Source organism: Fukomys damarensis, unplaced genomic scaffold, assembly GCF_012274545.1.
Source record: "Fukomys damarensis isolate Sample0158 unplaced genomic scaffold, DMR_v1.0_HiC HiC_scaffold_12, whole genome shotgun sequence".
Classification (NCBI taxonomy): domain Eukaryota; kingdom Metazoa; phylum Chordata; class Mammalia; order Rodentia; family Bathyergidae; genus Fukomys; species Fukomys damarensis.
This window is the reverse complement of record NW_022900924.1, coordinates 6,201,734-6,222,894: the sequence shown is the minus strand read 5'-3', so window position 1 is coordinate 6,222,894 and position 21,161 is coordinate 6,201,734. Positions and strand designations below refer to the sequence as shown.

Sequence of the window (21,161 nt, the reverse complement as noted above, 5' to 3'; positions counted from 1 at the left end):
AAATCCCAGCCCCTTTATGTTTTTTTTTTTTTTTTTTTTTTTTTTTTTAAAGGCAAGGTTCTTTTGTGTTATTTGCTTATTTTTGACCCTCTCCAGCCCCGAGTCCTCCCATTTCCAAAGAGAATGCAGGAATTCAGCCCTCTTCCTATATTTGCTTCTTCCTGGACCTTGGGGTTCACACCAGAGGATGCTATGGCAGTACTTACGTGTCTTTCTGGGATAGGGCATGTGAAGAAGGAGATCCCCAGCATGCTGAGAAGACTGACCAGGAGGAGGGACGCACTAAAGTAGAGGTAGTGTATGCTGCAGATGGACATATGGCACTTGCTGTCCGCACAGGTTCTGTGTCCGTAGATAAACTCAGGCAGCAGTCGAAGGAAGCCGATCATAACCCCCAAAGTCATTCCCCAGAAGGCACCCTGCCGAAGAAGGAGCCCAGAAGTCATCTGAGAGGAGGATGGGTAAGGACCCCAACCAGCTTCATCATCCCTTTCCTTACTAGCTGGGTTCTAGAGTTAAACTGGTTGGAAGAGGGCATCAATGTCTTGCAGAAGAAAAGGTGAACAAGAGAGGATGTACCAGGCCCACTGGCACTCTCTCTTAGGTCAGTCAGAGAATTTAAACAAAATTTAAAAACTTTAATGTGCAACTATGAATAGTGTCCAACAAGAGTCCTGAAGTCCTCTCTAGTTGCCAGGTCAAACCCCAGGAGCCATCTCCTCTTTTCTTTCCCTCATGCTCCACCACCCATTCCCAGTAAGCACTGTTGGCTCTACCTCCAAAGTACACCCAGAGTCTAACTCCTTGCCATCCTCTCCATGGCTATGGCGTGAACCCTGCCCCACCATGCTTTCTCACACAGGTGGGCTCCTCACTTTGCCTTCTGATTGCACACTGGCCTCACAAAAGCCAGAACGGTCTCTCAAAACTTACACTAGAAAATGTCATAATGCTGCCTAGACTCTCCACTGGCTTCTTCAGCTGCCAAGAGAATCAGATCACAATGCCACACCACAGTTGACCTCATCTGGTTCTGCTTCCATCAGAACCTTCTTCCTGTCTTCTTCAGCCCTGCTTGGTTTGCTCTTCTTAGGTTTTAGTATTTCTGGCTTATTCTTCTGGTTCCACCGCCTTACCTAATGTTCTCGTTTGTCTTCCCCCCCAACTCTTAGCCTTCCAGCCAGCTCCATCATCTTTCAAAATCTTTTGAGTAGCACTTTGCCACTATCTGAAATCATTACTTGCTCATTGGGCATTGCCTGTCCCCTTCAAAAAGACTGTCCACTCCATGAAAGTAAGGACTGTTTCAGCAGCCTGACTCAGGAGTGGATGGGGAGAGAGAGAGAGAGAGAGAGACAGAGAGAGAGACAGAGATAGAGGACACAGAGGACAGTTCAGTAGTCAGCACCATATGTTGTCTGGAGTGGGTGGGATAGACTCAGGGGCTGTACATGGAGTGTAAGGCCCAAGCAGTAGGCATGGATCCTCAGGTACCGTGCTTAGGAATTTGTGTAAGGCCCATTTCTTCAGTGCTAGGAAATAAGAAGGTTTAAGGTATGACTAAAAAATGTGAAAAATTACAAAAAAAGATTCAGGCAAGCTATACTTTCAAAGTGTTATTGATGAAATGGCCAGACCATTAGTGGGAATCTTTATTTGGTCTTAAGTATGGCCCAAAGAAATCGTTCAAATAATTATGTCTTCAGTAGACAGAATGTGGGAGAATCCCACTGCTGTGTATCCCCCGGTGAGTGTGGGATCTCCGAGGATGACACATTCACGCACAGAGGCAATGGGAGAATATTTTCCTACAGCTAAATATGTGGGAGGGAGAATCATTCACAGTTTCTCATCACAACCTCCAGAAGTTTAAAGTGATCAGGCTTGCATGGCTAAAAGTGAATTTTATTATAAAAGGAGAAAAACAAGTGAGAGCCCCCTGCCCCAAGAGGATCAGATATACCCAGGAAGACATGCTATCTCAGAAATCAAATGATGCCATAACGTGAACTCTTCAGGACAAGGGGAACTCCCGCAGGGCAACTCTTACAAAGGTCTCTGCGGTATGATCACACCTTTCCACGCCAGCACCCACCTCCTCACTGACTCTCTTGGAAAACACAGCGAGTGTGAAGAGGGCAGTAATGGGTGGCGTCAGGCAACTCTTTATCAGTAGCATATATTCGAATAGGTTTTCACTGAGACGAGTTTCCATAATAGGGATCCAAACAATGGTGGTAGCAAGTAAGGTTATACTAAAAAACCTGTGAATTGAACAAATCATCAGGGAAAATTTGATGAGCTTTCGCCCTAAATAAATAAACAGCTAAAGACTACAAACTGTTCATTATAGAGAAATGATATCAATCACATACAAACTATTTTAGAAATCAGAAAAATCAGTTCCTAAGTCATTTTATGGGGCAGAATAAGCACCAAGCCAAATTATATACAAGACGTAAGAAAAATCAGACCAATATTCTTCATAAGCATAGATGGAAAAATCCTTGACGAAATATTAGCAAAGCCAGGCCAGTGATATATACAAAAAAATGCAATATGACCGAACATGCTGTATTCTAGGTTTGCAAGTTTCATTCAACACTAAAAAAACAATAATTATATCTGTTTTTTCCTTTTCTCATGTTTATTCCTTTCCCCTACCCCTTGCACTTCCCCTTTGGAGCTTTTCTTCCTATTTCACATTATCTATTATACATTTTGATCCTCATTTACACTTTCGGTTTCTGATGCCAGAGAAAGTATTTGGTATTTACACATGTGTGTTCTATTTATTTCACTTAAGAGCATGCCCTCAATGTGCACCCATTTAGTTATAAAAGTCTCTAGTTTCTCATTCTTTATGGCTGAGTAGTACTCCTTTTAAACTTAATGAAGAAAAAACCCCAATTATTGTAATTCTCTGCATTAACAGGATAAAAAAGAAAAACCTCATGATAACTTTGATAGCAGCAGAAAAGCATTAGACATAATTCAACTAGAAAATGCGACTCCACTCTTCTGAAATTTTTGACTTAGCCCATTGCCTTCTCACAATGTACAACAGTGGAATTATATGGCTGTTTTGTGGGAAAAACTTGTGCATGTTTGAGAACCCTCAGTTTGGCATTTCAATTCCACATGGCCGATGCAGGTGGCATAGGTCTCCTAATAATGGCCTCTGGAATTTTAATCTAGTTCTTGTTGCTCCAAAGTGCCCTGGGAACAGAGGGGAATTCCCCAACATGATGAAAAGCATCTATAAACATCCTACAACATACTTGAGGGTGAAAGATTGAACATGTTTCTCCTGAGATTGGAAATGGTGCTAGGGTCCACTTTCACCACTTCTATTGAACACTATACTAAGGATTATATACAGAGCAATAAAGTAAGAAAACAAAAAATACAAATCAGAAAGGAGAAGCCTATCTTTACTCACGGGGATGTGGTCGTGTACCTAGAAAATCCCAGAGAATCAACAAAATGTGCACTGGAAGCAGTTCAGTGACTTTAGTAAGGTTCAAAAGATATAAGGTCAATTTAAAAAAATTGTGCTAGTGGCAAACAATTGGGAATTGACAGTAAAAACAATTCTGTTAAAAGTAGCATCAAGACCACGAGCTATTCTGGAGTAGGCCTAATGAAAGAAGTACAAGGTCTCCGCGCAGAAAACTAGAAAGCTGAGAGAAATTAAAGATTACCACCACATGGTGGAAGGGCAAGGTAGTCTGATTCTGCTTTAATCCCACGCGTGGGGGAAAGAGCCCTCTGTATCTAATCACCCCTTAAAGGGCTCGCTATGTTGCCCAGGCCAACTGCAAACATGATTATCCCGTCTCAGCTCCTGGTGTTTAATTCATTTACATTTCTTGAAATCACTGATATATTTGGGTATGCGCCATCCTATCACGGCCATCGCCTTCTACTTAACTCACTTGTTTTCTATTCTTTGTATCCCTTTTAGATTTCTCTTGGGCTGCTCATATATTTTGTTAGTTATTTTCTATCTCCTCCTCTTAACTTGCTACTTCAACATTCTCGAACCCTTCTCTTATTGGTCGGATGAGAGATGAAATGCATTTTTCATGTATTATACTCGGGCACAAGTTTTACTCTTGTCACGTCTCCAATAACTCTAGAATCTTAGAATATTTAAGTTGGGTTTAGCTTCTCATTTTCTCTGCTTTTATCGTCATATATTTTACTTCCATATGCTATAACCCCACAGACTTTTTTCTCATTGTTTCAAGCAGTCAGTGTTCGTTTACATTTCCACATGTGTACTCTTTCTGGAGTTCTTCATTTCTCTCTAAAGTTCAGTTCTCCCTGGCTTATTTCCCTTAAGCCTGAAGAATTTCCTTTAGGATTTCTTATAGGCGAGTCTAATGTGCTACATTCTTTCAACCTTTGTACTTATCTAAGAACATATTTATTTCACCTTCGTCTTGGAGAATATTTTTGATGCATATGGAATTCTAGTATGGTAGCTTTTTTCCTCTGCTGTTTGCAGATAACTTACTGGCTTCCGTAGTTTCTGTTGAAAATTCATCCAGTCTCTATGTTGCTTTGTCAAAGGTAATATGATTTATTGTCATCTGGCTGTTTTAAATATTTTCTATCACCTTCCATTTTCAGCAGTTTCACTAAAATGTAGTCTAAGTATGGTTTCATTTGTGTTTGTCCTGCTTTGATTTGTGGGGTTTCTTCAGACTCTAGACAATTGTCCATCAATTGTGGAAAGATTCTGGTCATTATTTTTAAAAACTTGTCTCTATCTAACTTGTTCCCCACTCCCTCTGTGATTTCATTTACACGCATTATCACTCTGGTTGTGCTTTATGTGTACCTAACTTGCTTTGTGTATTTCAGCCTGATATTATTGATTAATTTCCAATTCAGTAATTGTGTCTTCTGCTATATCCAACTCAATGTTAACTCATCCCCTGAGGTTTGAATTTCACATATTTATTTTTCAAGTCTAGAAAAACTTGTTCAATCTTTTTTATATAAATTCTAATCCCCAGGTAAAATTCTCAGTCTTTTTATCTATTTTATATATCTCTCCCTCTATTTTGCTGTCTATATTAACCATGGATATATATATATATATATATTTATTTATTTATTTATTTATTTTAGTACCAGGGATCGAACTTGGGACCTTCCACTTTCAAGGCAGGTGGCAGAACCACTGAGCTAAATCTCTGGCCCTTTAACCATGGATATTTTAGAGTCCTTGTCTGCTAACATCACCTGTGGGTCTACTCCATCCATCCATCCATCTGTCTGTCTGTCTGTCTGTCTGTCTATGTATCTATCTATCTGCCATGATGAGGAAGGACATTCTTACCTTGTTCCTCTCTAACTTCTTCAGTAAGTATGCTGTAGGCTTTTTAGCATGATATAGATGTGCTTTATCATGTTGAAAAGCACTTCTTTTGCCAAATATCTTTTCATTACCTGTAAGTAGGTATATATAATTTTCCTTTTTTGATCTGTCAATATGTTGAGTTATATTTACTACATTTTCTAATCCTTCTATTTTTTGGGGAAAAAAGCCCAGTTCATAATGATGTATCACTCTTTTAATGTATTGTTGGATTTATGCCTAACATTTTATTAATGTTTTTTGTGTTGTAATTTAGAAGTCAGATTAGCCTTTAGTTTTATTATTTTTCTGTGCTATATTTGTTATGTTTTGGTATCATTGGCTTGCACTCCCTAAAAAGAATGTTCGCTTTTTTTCCTTTGTTCTTGAATAACTTAATAAAACAAATCAATTTCTTAAAATTTCCAAGAAAAGGCATTCTTAACCATGTATGGTATTATAAATATAAAGGCAAGCTCAAACACCTGCAGGGATGAGACGGTTTAACAAGTGTTATAACATGCACCTTGATGTGAAATAAAGGCAGTGTTTTAACTGAGCAGGGTGGTGCTCACCTGTAATCCCAGCACCTCCCAAGGTGGGCAGGAGGATCACAAATTGAAGCCTAGACTGGGAACATAGTAACTTAATGAGATACTATGTTTAAAAAAAGCTGGGGATTGGGGGTATGTGTTGGGGATGTAGCTCAGGGTTCAACTTCCAGTACTGAAAAAAAGAAAAAGGTGATTTTTAGCCACAACATAGGGTCCCTTAAAGATGTGAGACCTGGATGTGGCTCAGTGAGGGACCAGGGTGAAACCCTAGGGAACAAGCCCTTTACAACGGGGACCTACCAGATACTGCATGGCGTCACAGTTAATTTCATGGCCCCAGACAGATGAGTCTGAGTTTCCTCTCTGAGCTACTATTTTTCCATGTGCAAATGAGAATACGAACCGTAAAACTTAATTTAATAGTTGTCATGAGGACTAAATGAGATGAGATAGTTTATGTAAATTTTCCCGAAAGAACTATTTTTGTGGGGGGTACAATAAACTACGCTCATTTATATCATTGTGATTATTATTACTTTCTCTTTTTTAAAAAAAAGAGGAAACCATTTTCTTTGTCATTATCAAAGCAATACACCCATCTTCATTGCAAAATTACAGCAATAAAAACCCAAACCCCCCCAAAAATCTCCCCAAACCAACCAGACTCCATAAACAAGATGACTCTAAATACAGTGTGACAGCCTCACAAATAACGTATCGGGGTGACGGTACTAACTAACCAATTTCATTGATGTATCGAATAACGCAATGGACGGGGTACTTCACCTTGCCGTTATCATGAGTTCGTTTTCAGAGGCCTTGGGCCGCATCCAGGCGTAGATGTTCATGGTAAACAGGGAATTCACACTGTTGAAAGCAGAAGTCAGGGAGGAGAGGATGGTGGCGCACAGCGTGGACAACATCATGCCCCGGAGGCCTGGAGGAGAAACAGTACTTAGTGAACCCCCTGCTCTTCTTCTCTTTTTTTTAAAAAACAGTACTGCGGGATCAAACGTAGGACCTTGCACTCACCAAGCAGGCACAGTGCCACTGAGCTACATCCGTGGCCCTTAAAGTTTTTGGGAATTGATTGACTTTATGACATGAGACTTTTTTGCGGGGGATACCGGGGCTCGAACTCAGGACCTTGCACTTGCCAGGCAGGTGCGGCACCATTGAGCTACATCCCCAGCCCTCTCCCAGCTCGTTCATTGTGCCTGATGACAAAGGCCTCCTGAGGAACTTTTCCCGATACCAAATTTCCTCCTATAAAACATCCAAATTTTACTCAGAATAGATTTCCACTGAAGACAGATTATGGCATTACATCTTTTCTTGCTTTTTAACAAGGCTTAATTGTTTCCTGCTCTGTTTTCATATAATAATAGGAGCTAATATCTCCTGGGTGGTTAGTTTGTACCAGAACATCTCTTCAGACATCAGCCTGTGCCATCTTAAGTACAGTCCTGTGAGATGGTTGCCAATGCTTTCCTGTTTCACATGTGAAGAGTAAGCGCCTCAGAGACGGTTCAGACGTGACGTGTGATGTGCATCTGGGCACCTCAGTGTTCTCATCTGGAGAGTGGGTGTATAGTATCTGCCACCTACAGCTGCTGTTAATATTAAGGTAAATTTGAGAAGATGAGCTCACACAATGCCCGATATAGAGCAAGCCCTCAACAAATGCTAGTGATGAACAGTGATCTGGTATTAGAAGGCCACGTAGAAGGGGCCTTAACGGCTCTGTGAGAAGATGCTTTTTCTGTGTGATGTCGGGAGAGCCTGAGGGGAGATAACCAGGATCTACACTGGACGCCTACTGTGGCAGTGCCCCAAATATAGCCTTAGTGCACCAGTAGGAGCAGGCAGACATAGACTAGGTCCTTGGATTTGCCTTCCTTCAACTGCCAACGCTTACTTGCAGCCTTGGATGTTTGAAGTGGTGGCGTTTCTGGAGGCTTAGGCAGGGAGTCCAGATAACTCATTTTGTAAACGTGGGATGGCTAGTTTTCACTCAATCAGATTCTACCTATAGTGTATTGTATGGAAATGTCTCAACTCTTCCAACCTATTGTTCATATATATATATTTTCACTCGGTCATTTCAGTGGGGTTTGGGGAGAAAGGTGTGAACTCATTATGTCTCAAAAAGTCACTCGACAACTGGATAATTGCTCATCTCCTTGCCCATGTTACTGGATGGTGAGCTCTTTGAGTGCAGGACTAGTTCCACTCATCTTTGTGTTTTCATGGCTTAGAACAATGCCTCACACAGTGCAGACCCCATTTTTTAAATTTTAAATTGAATTTATTGGTACATTCTAGGTAGACAGTACAGCTACATTCATTATTGGGATCTTGTACCTTTACATGCCAGGTCTTGGTTCTCATTCTTTCCCCTTGTCCCTGCCCTCCCTTCACCCCCTCCTCCGCTCCCCACCTTCAAACACTTTAATTCCATTTTTACATTTTCTCATATTTTTTTCCTCTTTCCTTATTCCCCTTTCCCTATCCTTCTCACTGCCCGAACACCTTTGGTCCTTTTCTTCCTATTTCACATTGCTACTTGTCCCGTTAGGATCTTGAGTACTATTTTAGCTTTTCACACCAGAGAAACTATTCGGTATTTGCATATGTGTGACTTATTTATTTCACTTAGGAGTATATCCTCAAAATGTACCCTTTTTCCTATGAATGAATCTACTTTCTCATTCTTTATGGCTGAGTAGTATTCCATTTTATAGAAAAATCACATCTGTATCCAGTTAGACCCCATTTTTTTGAATGAATGAGCAAGGGAACCAGCTCATTGTGTGACATAAATAATGTGAATGACGTGTGCAGATTGTGCCTCCAAGAAGATATGCACCACCAGTGTGCAAGGAATAGAGAGGGAGGAGGCCCTGATCCTTTTGTCAGGGTAAGCAAAGCTTCCTTGCATGTTGCTAATGTCCCTCCCACCTGGCAGTCTGTGTTTCCTTCCAGAATGATGGGCTAGCTGGTAAAGAAGTCACCTCCAGAAACCTCACTCCTAACTGGCCAATTACAGCCCTAGCGCCTAGGTGCCAGTGGGGATTCTATGGCTCTCAGCAGCAGGGCCTGTGTCTTACTGGTAGGCAGCAATGATATCACCATCCTTGGATAAGCGACAGGGCTACAACTGCTTTGGGCGCCGCAGTACTTTTTACATTCTGAAGGTACAACACATGCCACTTCGCCTGCAAAGAGAAATCACAGTCACACCAACACACAGCCCTTAAAGCTCTAAAATATGAGCCTAGGATTATGGAAGCAAATTAGGAATTATATATTCACATGGAAATATCAGACTCTTACAGTCTACTGGTGACAGGTCCCATTCATAATCCTCACACTCTTGGGACCGGACGCTGGAGAAAAGGGTTAGGACTCAGGCTCCTAGGAGTCAAATGAATTGGTACCTCCACCGGTTCATTGGGTAACCCAAGGCAAGTCACAAGCTCGCAATGAGCCTCCCAATGATTCTAGCGAGGTGTTGGGAGAGCCGGTCGATTATTTGCTGCATGCTAACATGTGAGCAACTCATAACCTTACCTCCTTGGACCTGACAGAGTCATTGATTCAGAGCAATAAGTTGGGACTCCAGTTTGTAGCAGAGGGGCCTATTTCCCACCTTTTAGGGAATTACCAACAATGTACTGCTTAACAGCTGAAAAGCAAATTGGGGAATGTTGAAACTAGTCTCAGTTAAGCCTGGAAATTAGGAAAGAAATGGAGGTGTGCCTCAGGAGCAAACTGCAGGAGAGATCAATTAGAGATATCTACTGCACATATTTCTTAGTTCTGAAAAGCAGCCTACATTTTCCGTGCCTTTGTCAAAAGCACTATAACAAGAGACTCTCCCAGGAGTCATCTGCTCTGACCCTGTGGCTGCACCAATCAGAGTAAAGTGCTCCATCACATTTAATGAACAAACAGACTCGTTACCCTGAGAGACAGAACAGTCTAGTAAGGATGAGCTAGTAAAACCAGCTACTTGAAATGGGGATGAGATACAGCCATGAAATTATGATAACTCATTAGGGGAAACACAAATGCTTTAATAGTATTTAATGTGGGCCTTGCTCTGAATCAGGCTCACTTTGGTGGCTGTGTGGAGCTCTTGACAATGTACTTGGGGCTTTGAGAAGCAATGGCAACATCAGTTAGATCCGTTAGATCCCCGCGCTAGGTGTGCCTAGTATAACACTAGTGATGTGATGGGAGAAACTTAATCTTCCTGCAGACTGCGTCCCAAAGTCATGAGCAAGCTCCTGAGAGACAGAAGGAGGCTCTGACACACGAGAAAGGCACCAATCTACTCTTCCTTGTCTGAACTTATCACCCTGGTACAGCGTTTGTGACTTGCTGTGTATATCAATAGTTTCTGCTAGACTTCCGTTAAGGAGCATTCTGGGGCACCCCAATGACCAGTATACTACGGGAGACCTCATAACCCCAAATGGTCTCTATTTCTCTAAAAGAGGAGTAGCTAATTGGTGTGAACACATTAGAATCAAGAATTTACTTGGGTAAAAGATGCGGCTGATCATTCCTGGCATCACCATGAGGAACATGGGCAACAACTTCAGGTAGCCATACAGAAGGATACCAACTTTCATGTGAGACATGCTCTTCCCTGCCAGGCCCCGCTGGACAGAAACCTGCCGAGGAAACACAGGTGAGTGAAGTGAATGACGGCTCTAGCAAGGTGCTGAAAGCCTGGGCTACCTCAGCACAGTCAGGACAAGTGTGACCTGCTAAAGCAGCAGGATGTGCCCTCTAGTGCGTGTTTGCTAATCTGCTCACCACTTGTCCAAACAGCTCTGGGCCTTTCAGGGCCAGGGAGACACATATCACCCACGAACATGTTTTGTGCGATACATAGCGGCCAGAGGGGACAGGGTGCCTGTGAGTATGGCTTCACTGCAGCAATCAGGGCGAGGCCAGGCTTACCAGCTGTCTTCTGGAAAGGAGAATACACCCTCTCAAAGGCCTCTCAGAGAATGTTTCTGACAGAAAGAATAAAGAAGCCTTTGTGACATCAAAGTAAAGATGGGCCCCTGGCAATCAAAGAGTGTTCAGGCAGGGACCAACTTCATTTATCGAGATTAAATAAACTACGATAGCCCTTTAAAATGCAAGCTCTCCCAGGAGATGTTTTGGGACCCATTTCATGGTGCCAGTGCTATTAGAGGTGGTCTACTGTCAGGCTGAAGGGAATGGCACAGCAAGCAAGTGGAGAAGCACTTAGGAGAAAAAAGTAAAAACATAGTTGAGAACATCACAATAATACACTAAAAGTTCTGCACTTAAAGAACGTTCAAATAAAAAATATCCAAAGTGACTGAAAGGCATAGGTTATGAATGGTACATGCATTGTGATTTTATGTTTACATCAAAGCCCATAGGAATAAACATAGTGGTTTATTGTGGTTAATCCGGGGGTAAGAGAATTAGCAGGTAGGATTTCCCTTTTCTTCTTTACTTTTTCCAAGTGTGTTCTTTTAATACAGGAGAAAGAACCCAAATGGATACTTTCCCACACAAAGGTATTGATTCTTAGGAAATCTACTGGCCAGCCCGCTGCTGGTCTCCTAGTGGAGAGGGGCCTCTCCTGAGTAGAGGGTATACGTTTCTGTTCCAGGCCTTAACTTAAACCTGGGCGTAGAAAAGGGGGTCTCTTATGGAGGGGATGAAGTAGCAGGGCTAGGGCAGATTTGAGGAAAGTGTGATATAAGGGCATTAAATTATACTGTGTAGAAAGTCTTAAACACTTTGGCATATTGTCATCGATTATAAAGTGGGGGAAGGGAAGGATTGTTGTTTACAAGTGGTGTTGGCCAAAATAAATTCTCATCAGTTTATTAGCTTTTTTTTTTTTGTAATTAAAAATGTTTCTTAGAGCCAGGGATACAGCTCTTGTCTACAAGTGGAGGGGCCCTTGTTTAGCATATTGAAGGCCCTGTTTTTATCCTCAGCACTGCTCAACCAATGTTATGGCCTTATCCAGATGTTCTATGACAGCCTCGTGTGCTTATAGGTGGGGCTTTTCAGAGCTGGCTGGATCTAGGGCATGTGATGCTGGAAGTGAGGGTGTGTGGTACTACATTAGTCGCCTGGTAGATAATGGGAAGGCCTATCCTGGGTGTGGGTGGCACCACCTAAGTCTTGTAGTGTGGATGGGATAAAAGGAAAAAAGAGAGGTGCTTCACTGCTGCTTGCTTCTTGCTGCCTTCTGCCTTTCTGCCTGCCCTGCTGGGGACTGTTTCTCCTCAGTGACGCCCCTCTGCTGTGCTGCCCTTCCTCGGGGCCAACCAACTATGGACCAACACCTCTACAAACTGTGAGATAAAATAAACCTTTCCTCCTTCAACATGTGGGCGTGGAGTATTTTGTCTCAGTGATGAGAAAAGTGACTAAGACAGCAAACAATTCCCCCCCCAAAATTAAACAAAAAACACATTTTTCTTAAATCATTTCATTTACAAGTTGGGAAGTTACATATTCTACTTCCATGCTTTTTAATGGCTACTTTAAAAATTTTTAATGTAGATACAACTTGAAGTCCAAGGTAAATCGGTATCCCTTCCCTTATTCTGAACAATTTGAAACCCACAGACAGATATAACTCTACTTTGTGGCCTCACACTTGTGTGGTTCTTACTTCCCATTTTAGTGATTAGTGTTTTTATCCAGTGCTTTAAATTTACTTATATGCCTATCAATGTCTTTTCTAACTATCCCTTCGTGTCCTTCAGTACTTTCACTTTCTGTACACACATTCCTCGGTCTTTGGTAGGGGAAAGTGATGTCCTTATTTTGCTCTTTGTTCTATGTGTGTGTTTGTGTGTGGTACTGGGGATCCAACCCAGTGGTGCTTTACCACTGAACTACATATCTATCCCTATTTATTTATTTGTGTATTTACAGATAGGATCTTTCTAAGTTGCTCAGGCCAGCATTGAAGTTGTGAGACTCCCGCTGCAGCTTTGTGAGTAGCTGAGACTTCAGGTACATATTACCACACCCGGCTTGCCATCCACCCCTTTCAAATAATACTTCACCTGGCCATGTAATTTGGAACTGACAATTCTTCCCATATTTTGAAAAAAAATACTCTTCTATCTTCTTTAATTCAGCTTAACTTACAGCTGCTGAGGTCTGTTGTCAGTATAACTCTTGTATTTTAAGTAATCTTTTCTTTTAGATGGCTTCTTAAAACCTCCTTTCTTTGATATCTTGAAAGTATGCATTTGATATATGGGTCAGTCATTTTCTCTTTGAATGCTGCTTTTCTCTTCTGAAAACTCCAGTGAGATATATTTTAACCCTGACTTTGTCTTCTATGTCATTTTCTTTTACATTTTGACTTTTTTGTACTCTTGGGGCAATTTCTTCAGTTCTCTGAGGTAACAATTTTTTCCCTTCAGCTCTGTTTAAACTGTTATATTAACAGTTACTGACTTTTACCTTTCAATAAATTTACTTTTCTTTGTTAGAAGTTAGAATTTTCAAATCTGGCTGACGTTTTGGACAGAATTTTAAAAATGTTTTTTCATTTCCACTTTTATTTCTTCAACTTTTAAAATTTATCAAATACTTCAATTTTCTGAAATTTGGGAGTACTAATTCTGTGGTTTGCTCACTGTAGTTTGACTCGTGTTTTCCAATTTGGGGTTAGCAGCTCAAGCTGATCGGGACTTTATGGGAAACTTGAAAGACTTTAGTCTAAGTTTGTCTTAATTTGTTCCTGTCATATCTTAGTTGCCTTTTCATTGCTGAGACAAAATACTTGGCACTGGAAAGCTAAAAGAGGAAAGGTTTATTTCAACTCACAGTTTGTAGAGGTCTCCATCCATATTTAGGTGGCTCCAAGGCAAGGTGGTATGTCAGAGGTCAATCACAGAGGAGAAATACTCCATGGGGTTGCAGGCAGAAGGCAGCAAGCAGTGAGCAGTAGCCTTCCTTCCATCTTTCTCTTTTATTCCATTCAGGATAACTTTTGGATGGTGCCATCCATGTCCAAGGTGGGGCTTTCATTATCCACACCTTGAATCCTAATATCACACTTATAGGGGTTGGGGATTTAGGTCAGTGGTACTACACCCACCTTACAAGTGCAAGGTCCTGAGTTAAGTCTCTGGTACCAGAAAGAAAGAAAAAAATATCACACCCCTAATCCACATTCACACATCCTATATCCAGCCACCTCTAAAAAGCCTCATCTATGAGCATATGAGGCTTTGGGGAGACCTCTAGATACAAGTCATAACATGTTCCCATAACAAAATGCCTTTGATTGAGAAATTTATAAACAATGAAAATTTGTTTTTCACAGTTCTGAAGCCTGGAAGGTGTAAGATTAAAATGGCAACAGATTCCATGCCTGACAAAGGTTTTGTCTCTGCTTCTAAGATAAAGCCTTGAACACTGTCCTTGCATGAGTGAAGGGATGGAGCACGAGTCTCATTTATGACAGCACAACCTTCATTGTCTAAGCACCTCTTACAAGCCTCACCTCTTAATAATGTTGTTTGGGGATTAAGTTTCAATATGGATTTTGGAGGGGGCATAAACATTCAAGCTATTCCTGGGGTACATTCCACAGAAAGAATCTGTTACCACTGCTGATTGGTCAATCATAAATGTTGGATGAGTTTATGTTCATTTTTCACATAGGATTTGCCACAGTTTCATTAATCAAACTGTGGAATAGAATTCTTCTCACTTCCTGTAATTCACCTCCAGGCACTTTTTTTGCTGTTGTTCTTTCTCTCTGGTGGTGGGCAGATTTTTTTCCTAGTGTATCATTTCAATGAGGCTATTGAAATTCAAGACCGCAAGTTCTACATGGCCTTTCTCCTGTTTACACAAGGCTGCTCAAATCTAAACCTTTAAAAACCAAGCTCGAGCAGGCATGGCGGTATATGCCTATAATCCCAGCATTCTGGGAGGCTGAGGCAGGAGAATCACAAGTTTGAACTTAGCCTAGACAATTTAGTGAGAAATTGTCTCAAAATAAAAAGTATAAAAGGCTAGGAAAACAGTTCAGTGTAAATGCTCTGGGTTCAATCCCCAGTAAAGCAAAATCTGGCATCCTAGGAATTTGTATTGGAAGGTAATTCAGGAAATACAGCTTACCTATTGCCAGAAGCAGAATCTCAGGGGAAACTTTTCAAGTTATGATTATAGAGAAGTTGAAAAGAAAAATATAGAAAGATTAAAAAAATTGCTAAAATGGCACAATTAAAATACAAAGGGGTTTAGACTATAGCTCAGTTGCAGAGGGTATGATTGGCACGGTCCTGGATTTAATCTCTAGCCAAGAAAACACTCCACCCAAACAAAACAAAATAAATAAAACCCCCATAATAAATAGATGGGACTGGATACAAACAAAAAAATGGATACATTACAGAGACTAGCCATATATTGTGCTCTAGATGTCATCTTGATTCCTGTTTTTCTTACCCAGTAGATTTTTACCGATCTATCAATATGTTGTATATATATCTAGTCTACTGTTTCTAGCTGCTACATGGCACTATAGTATTATCCCTCTCATTTCATCTACAAACTGTACAGTAACTGACACAATAAATATGGTGATGGATATCTCGTACACAGTCCTTTACGAACTTGTGTGAGGACATTTTAGGTAGACTATGGAGGTCGTCACTGCTAGGTAACAGAGCACAGTACACTTACATATTTTTATTGATTGATCAAGACAGGGTCTCGCTATGTAGTTCAGGCTGGCCTTGAACTCATTATGTAGCCCAGGCTGGCTTCAAACTCATGGAGATCCTCCTACCTTGAGCTCTCAAGGGCTGGGTTTACATGTGTATGCCATCACACCTGGCTTAAATTTTATTAAATCCTGGCAGGTCACCCTCCAGAACAGACTGAACTAATCTATATATCCACCAAAAGAATACAAGGGTTTCCAGACATCTGTAACCTCCCTAAGAGTTGGCATCATGATTCTTTCCAAGTTTGCCAGGCTTATGATTTTAAATTGCATTTCTCTGACACGTTTATTGTCATTTACATTTAAATTTTTTCCTATAAATTGCCTGTCACTATCTTTTGACCACATTTCGGTTAGAGCTCTGTTTTCTTGTTGATTTTATTAGTTTCTTGTCCATGAGAAACATTTATAATAATCTCCCCTAATCTGTCATCTGGCAACTTTGTCTTTTATATTCTTTGCTAAAAAGTCCTTATAGTAAAGTGAGCAATACGATTTGTACTTTCTCCCCATCTAAAACATATTCTTTAATATAACGAGATATTTTTAGTTCATCTGAAGTCTACCTTTGTAAGACTGTTGGTGTGTTAGTTGGCTTTCCATTACTGTGGCAAATACCTAATATAACCAAATTAAAAAAGGAAAGGTTTATTTTGCCTCATAGTTTTGGAGGTGTTTGTCTACGGTCAATTGGCCTATTGCTCTGGGGCCTCTGGTGAGGCAGAAGGCCATGGCAGGAGCTGCTTATTTTATTGCTGCCAGGAAGCAAGAGAAAGAGGAAGAGGGTCAAGCTCCACATATCAAGGGCACATGCCCAATGAAGAGGCTTCCGTCGGGCCCCACCTTTTGTGAGTTCCACACTTTCTGTTAGTGTCACAGGCTGAAGACCAACTTCAGCACAAGGGGATTCAGGGAACATTCAAGATCCAAACCATGGCAGCTAGGTAGGGCTGAAGTTTTGTTACTCGAAAAGTAAGCTGGTTTTTCTAATCTCATCGAAGAGTCAGCAGCTCCTCTACTGACTTGTGGAGTCTCAGAAGTATTTGCATTTATCTCAGTACCTTTTATTTTATTCCATTAGCCTATGTGTCTATTCTTGGTAATCTAAACTATTTTTTTAAATTATTGCTACTTGATGTAAATATCTTGGAGGGCAAGTTTAGCCCTTTTGCTCTTCATTTTCACACTTGGGTTAGCTATTTGGCAAGCTTTCTTCCACATAATGTTTAAACCCAACTTAGGGTGATGTAGCACAAGAAAATATATTAAAAACACACAGTTATGTAGCACATTAGAGCGCATACAATATAACCACCATCCAAATCAGGAAATGGAAGCCTTCATCCTGCCACAGAAGTTTCCCTGTAACTTTTTTAAAAAATTAAGGTGAAATTCACATAAAATCCAATTAGCCATTTTAAAGCGAAGCATTTAATGCATTCACAGTGTTGTACAATCTGTACCTCTTTTTAGTTTCAAAACATTTCCATCACCCCAGAAGAATACCTGTATCCATTAAGTAATCATTCTCCATTATTCCTCCCTTTCCTCTGGCAAGCACTAATGTGATTTCCAGCTCTATAAATTCGCTTATTTCTGATATTTTATATAAAATGAATCATCTAATAGGTGACCATTGTTTTTGGTTTCTTTCTTTCACACAGCCTTTTCTAGATTCATCAAAGTTTTAGCATGTAGGAGTACCTTATTCTTTCTTATGGCTGAATAATATTCTAACATATGGGTACACATTTTGCTTACCCATTTACTCATTGATGGACACTTGGGTTGTTTCCACCTTTTGTTGCTGTGGACAGTGTTGCTATGCATGACTCTTTTAAACTTTAAACATTTCCCTCACTCTTGAAATGACTGCTTTGGTGACTTTTATTGCTTCCTTGCTTTTAAAGAATAATTGTGTCACATATTTTAGTATCACCCATGTGTTGAATTTTATACAAATGTGACTGTGCAGTACATAACCTTTTGTGTCTAGGTTCCTTTATTTAGCATCACACTTTAGGGGTTCAGCTATGTTGGGTGTAGTTGTGCAGTTGGTCCTCTGTCTGCAGATTCTGCTTTGGGGGATTCAGCTAACCATCAATAGAAAATGTTTGCTGTATCAAACAAATACATATTATTTCTTGTCATTATACAGTGGAACAACTATTTACCTTATAATCTTTTGGTTTTACTAACATCTCTACCTTTCTTACTTTTGACTTAACCTCTTCCATGGTCTTTATTAATTTAGTCTTGTTTGCCTGCAGATTTATCTCTCTCTCTCTCTCTCTCTCTTTTTTTGTTGGTGGTTATTTACCCAATTTCTGGGTCTGAGTGTTTAGCTCATTAGGGTTAACCTTTCGTGCATCTTGAAATGCTCATTTAACACGATGACTGGAATTTGCTCTAAAAATTGATATGTAGTGTTTACACTAGCACTGCATTTTAAAGTAAAAATTGTTTTGTTTTGTGTTTAGTACTGGGGATTAAACTCAGGTCCTTGTGCTTTCAAGGCAGGCAGTGGTGCCACTGAGCGGAATCCCCAGCCTTAGAGTATAATTTTTAGTGAATGACTTTCTAACCCACAAGCTGCTTAACAACATGCCAGTGAATTTCCAGGTATGAGATTTAAAAGTTACCATTTTATTATTTTCTTCTTTTGTATTAAATTGAACACATAGCTTTTATGATAGTGATCCTTAATCATGTAGTAAGACTTTTCTTTTACATCCTAATTATGACCCGTACTTGTAAGTTTGCTTGAAAAGAATGCTTATTTTGTTTGCAGGACACAGATCTTTGCATGACTAAGATGCGTGAATCTATGTCACTATATGATTAAGCCTGTTAGCCGCACTGCTTAGTTCTGGATTGCTCTTACTTTTGCCTACATGACTACTTTGTTTCTAGAAGGAGCACTAAAATCTCCAACCACAGCTGATTCTTTATATTTCTCTGTGTGTCGAAATTCAAGTTGGCACGATGAGAAAAGACAAGGTAAGGACAAGAGTGAAAGGAATAAATCCTTCATTTTTGTGGATAATATATACTTACAAAGTTTACATAAACTATTAGAATTAATGAAATTCATAAGGTGCTGGATATAAACCCTATACCCTAAAATAGGTTGGCAGTGTTGTATACAAATAATGAAGAATTAGGGAATGTAATTTAAGAAGTATTTACGTGAAGGTCCAAAACATAAGGTAGTTATGACTTAAAGAAATATTGCAGAGATGTCCAAAGACGATGTCATATCACATCCTTTTTCTGTGGTTCTGGGGATTGAACCCAGGGTTCCATGCATGGTGGACAAATGTTTTACTACTGGGCTACGTCCCCAGCTCGACATCAGTGTCTTTCCTAGCGAACATTGCAAGTCGCCTAATGTTGTCACTTTGAGAACTGGTTAAACACTTTAGAACATGACGTAGCAGAAATTAGCCTCCCGCCAAAAGTGAAAATGTTGACAATTATACAGTTGACCTGAAGGCTTCATGTGTTTGCAGAGTGGTTGGATTATGGGGCACTACAGGCAACTTGCTATGGACAGCTAGACAGAGGACGTGGGTAACAGGGCAGCTGGAAGGGGGAATTACCAGGACAGGTGCAGCTTTCCTCGGCCAGGCCCTTCTACGATGCCATTTCTGCCTTGGAGTTGGCCCGCTGCGGACTGCAGAGTGAGCCAAAGTAAACCTCTCCCCCATTCAGTTGTGGGGCCAAAAGTTTTGTCCCAGCAAATGAGAAAAGTGACTAAGACAGTGTACAACATGGATTTTTCGTAGAGCTGTGAGTTGAACCCAGGGTCTTGTGCATGCTGAGTGTATGTTCTACCACTCAGCTGCACCCCTAACCCCTGCAATGTACTTTTGAGTAAAAGGAAACTCATGAGGTAAAAGAGAGCAGGGACTGACTAATTTCATTTGTAGTAAGTATTTGTGCATTTCTACTTTATATGCATTGAAAGGTGTCTAGCGGCATGTTCACCAAAACACTGCAGCTGGTCCTTCTCCTCCTCCTACCTCTCCTTACTTTTGTGGTAGTGGGGATAGAAACCAGGACCTTGCAATGAGAGGCAAACACTCTACCAATGTGCTACATCTTAGCTAGTTCCTTTTTCCTTTCTTTTTATTTTTTGAGTAAACTGCCCATGCTGGCCTCAAACTTGTGGTTCCTCTGCCTCAGCCTTCCAGGTACTGTGTACCAGCACACCTAGCCAAAGCAATCACTTCTAGAGGGGACTTTGGTGATTTTATCTTTGAACTTTTCTTTATACTGTGACTTTTTAAACAGCAAAGACATGTCATTTTTTTCTAAGGTGATGGCTATATTTTATTTTTAACCAGGGTATTGGTCACATAGGTGCTCATATGATGGTGCACCCATATAATCCTACCTATTCGGGTGGCTGAGGCAGGAGGGCAAGTTTGAGCCCAGCCTGGGTAACTTAGAACCAGCCTCAAAACAATAAATGAAAAGAGGGGTGGGGATGTAGCTCAGTGGCATAGCACTCTGGATTTGATCCCCAATATAGAAAAATAATACATCTGTGAATTAGATATATACTTCATGATACAGTAATGGCATTTGAAAAGAATGTATCACTATTATGATCAAAACAAAAAAACACAGCTATTTTCCACTTTTAAAAAAACTCAGCATTTTAGATAACGATGGAAAGACAAAAAGGGTAAAGAGTCAATACCTTCTAGATGAAACTATGGGAAAAACTGCTTTTAAAGAGAGTTTCTTACAACGTCATTATTTAGGCATAAGTAAAAACTGGAAAACAGGCCTGACCATGGACAGCAGACAGGCCACAGCTCTCAGTGGCTTCAGAGACTGTGGCCAATCACGGAATGTTCCAAAGACCCCTACCCCCAAGGACAGTCACTGTAGGGACCGTATCTTTCATTACCTGATCAGCACACCCGTAGAATAAGGAGATAGTAGTGGCACCAAGGATAAGTTTGGGCCAGGAGAAGTCTCCAGACATGAGATTTCGGAAGATATGGAATGCATCCTGGCGAGGGTTGTAGCACTCCGGCTTGGCAGTCCAGTTTCCTTCACTGGTCTTTCCTGGGATGGCGTAGAAGTAATTACGCTCTAGTTGCTTGTATCCTCCCACTTTTCTAAAGGCTTAAAAGAAACACATTATTTACCATTTCCCTAAAGAGCACGGTAACACATGAGTGAAGAAGCAAGAAGGCAAAGTAAGACCCAATGTGATTGGCTGTATTCCAATCTGGCACGTGACTGAGGCTTAGCCAGCATTCCCTGTCTCCTGGGCAACCAGTGACGTATGAGGAGTGGACCTGAGCAAGCTGGGCTATTCAGATTTGCTCTTGTTCTTGTGCTGATGAAACCGAAGAAGACTGCTTCTTTGCACTAAGCCCCCTCTCCCCTTTTCCTCCTCCTTCCTCTCTTTCTCTCTCTCTCTCTCTCTCTCTCTCTCTCTCTC

General features: G+C 40.7%; 1 protein-coding gene across 5 annotated transcripts in view; it reads right to left on the bottom strand.

Moving 5' to 3' along the window:
- LOC104848110 (sodium/glucose cotransporter 1) overlaps positions 1 to 21,161 on the bottom strand; it is a 58,282-nt gene that overhangs the window by 5,801 nt on the left and 31,320 nt on the right. For 4 of the 5 annotated variants that reach the window (XM_010603887.1, XM_010603889.1, XM_010603890.1 and 1 more), the window contains 6 exons: positions 20,619 to 20,839; positions 10,472 to 10,607; positions 9,036 to 9,143; positions 6,712 to 6,862; positions 2,096 to 2,264; positions 207 to 419 (listed from right to left, as the gene is read on the bottom strand). In XM_010603887.1, coding sequence (XP_010602189.1) covers positions 207 to 419; positions 2,096 to 2,264; positions 6,712 to 6,862; positions 9,036 to 9,143; positions 10,472 to 10,607; positions 20,619 to 20,839 — 998 coding nt within the window. The remainder of the gene's footprint in view (positions 1 to 206; positions 420 to 2,095; positions 2,265 to 6,711; positions 6,863 to 9,035; positions 9,144 to 10,471; positions 10,608 to 20,618; positions 20,840 to 21,161) is intronic. The other variant, XM_010603888.1, reaches the window with a different exon arrangement.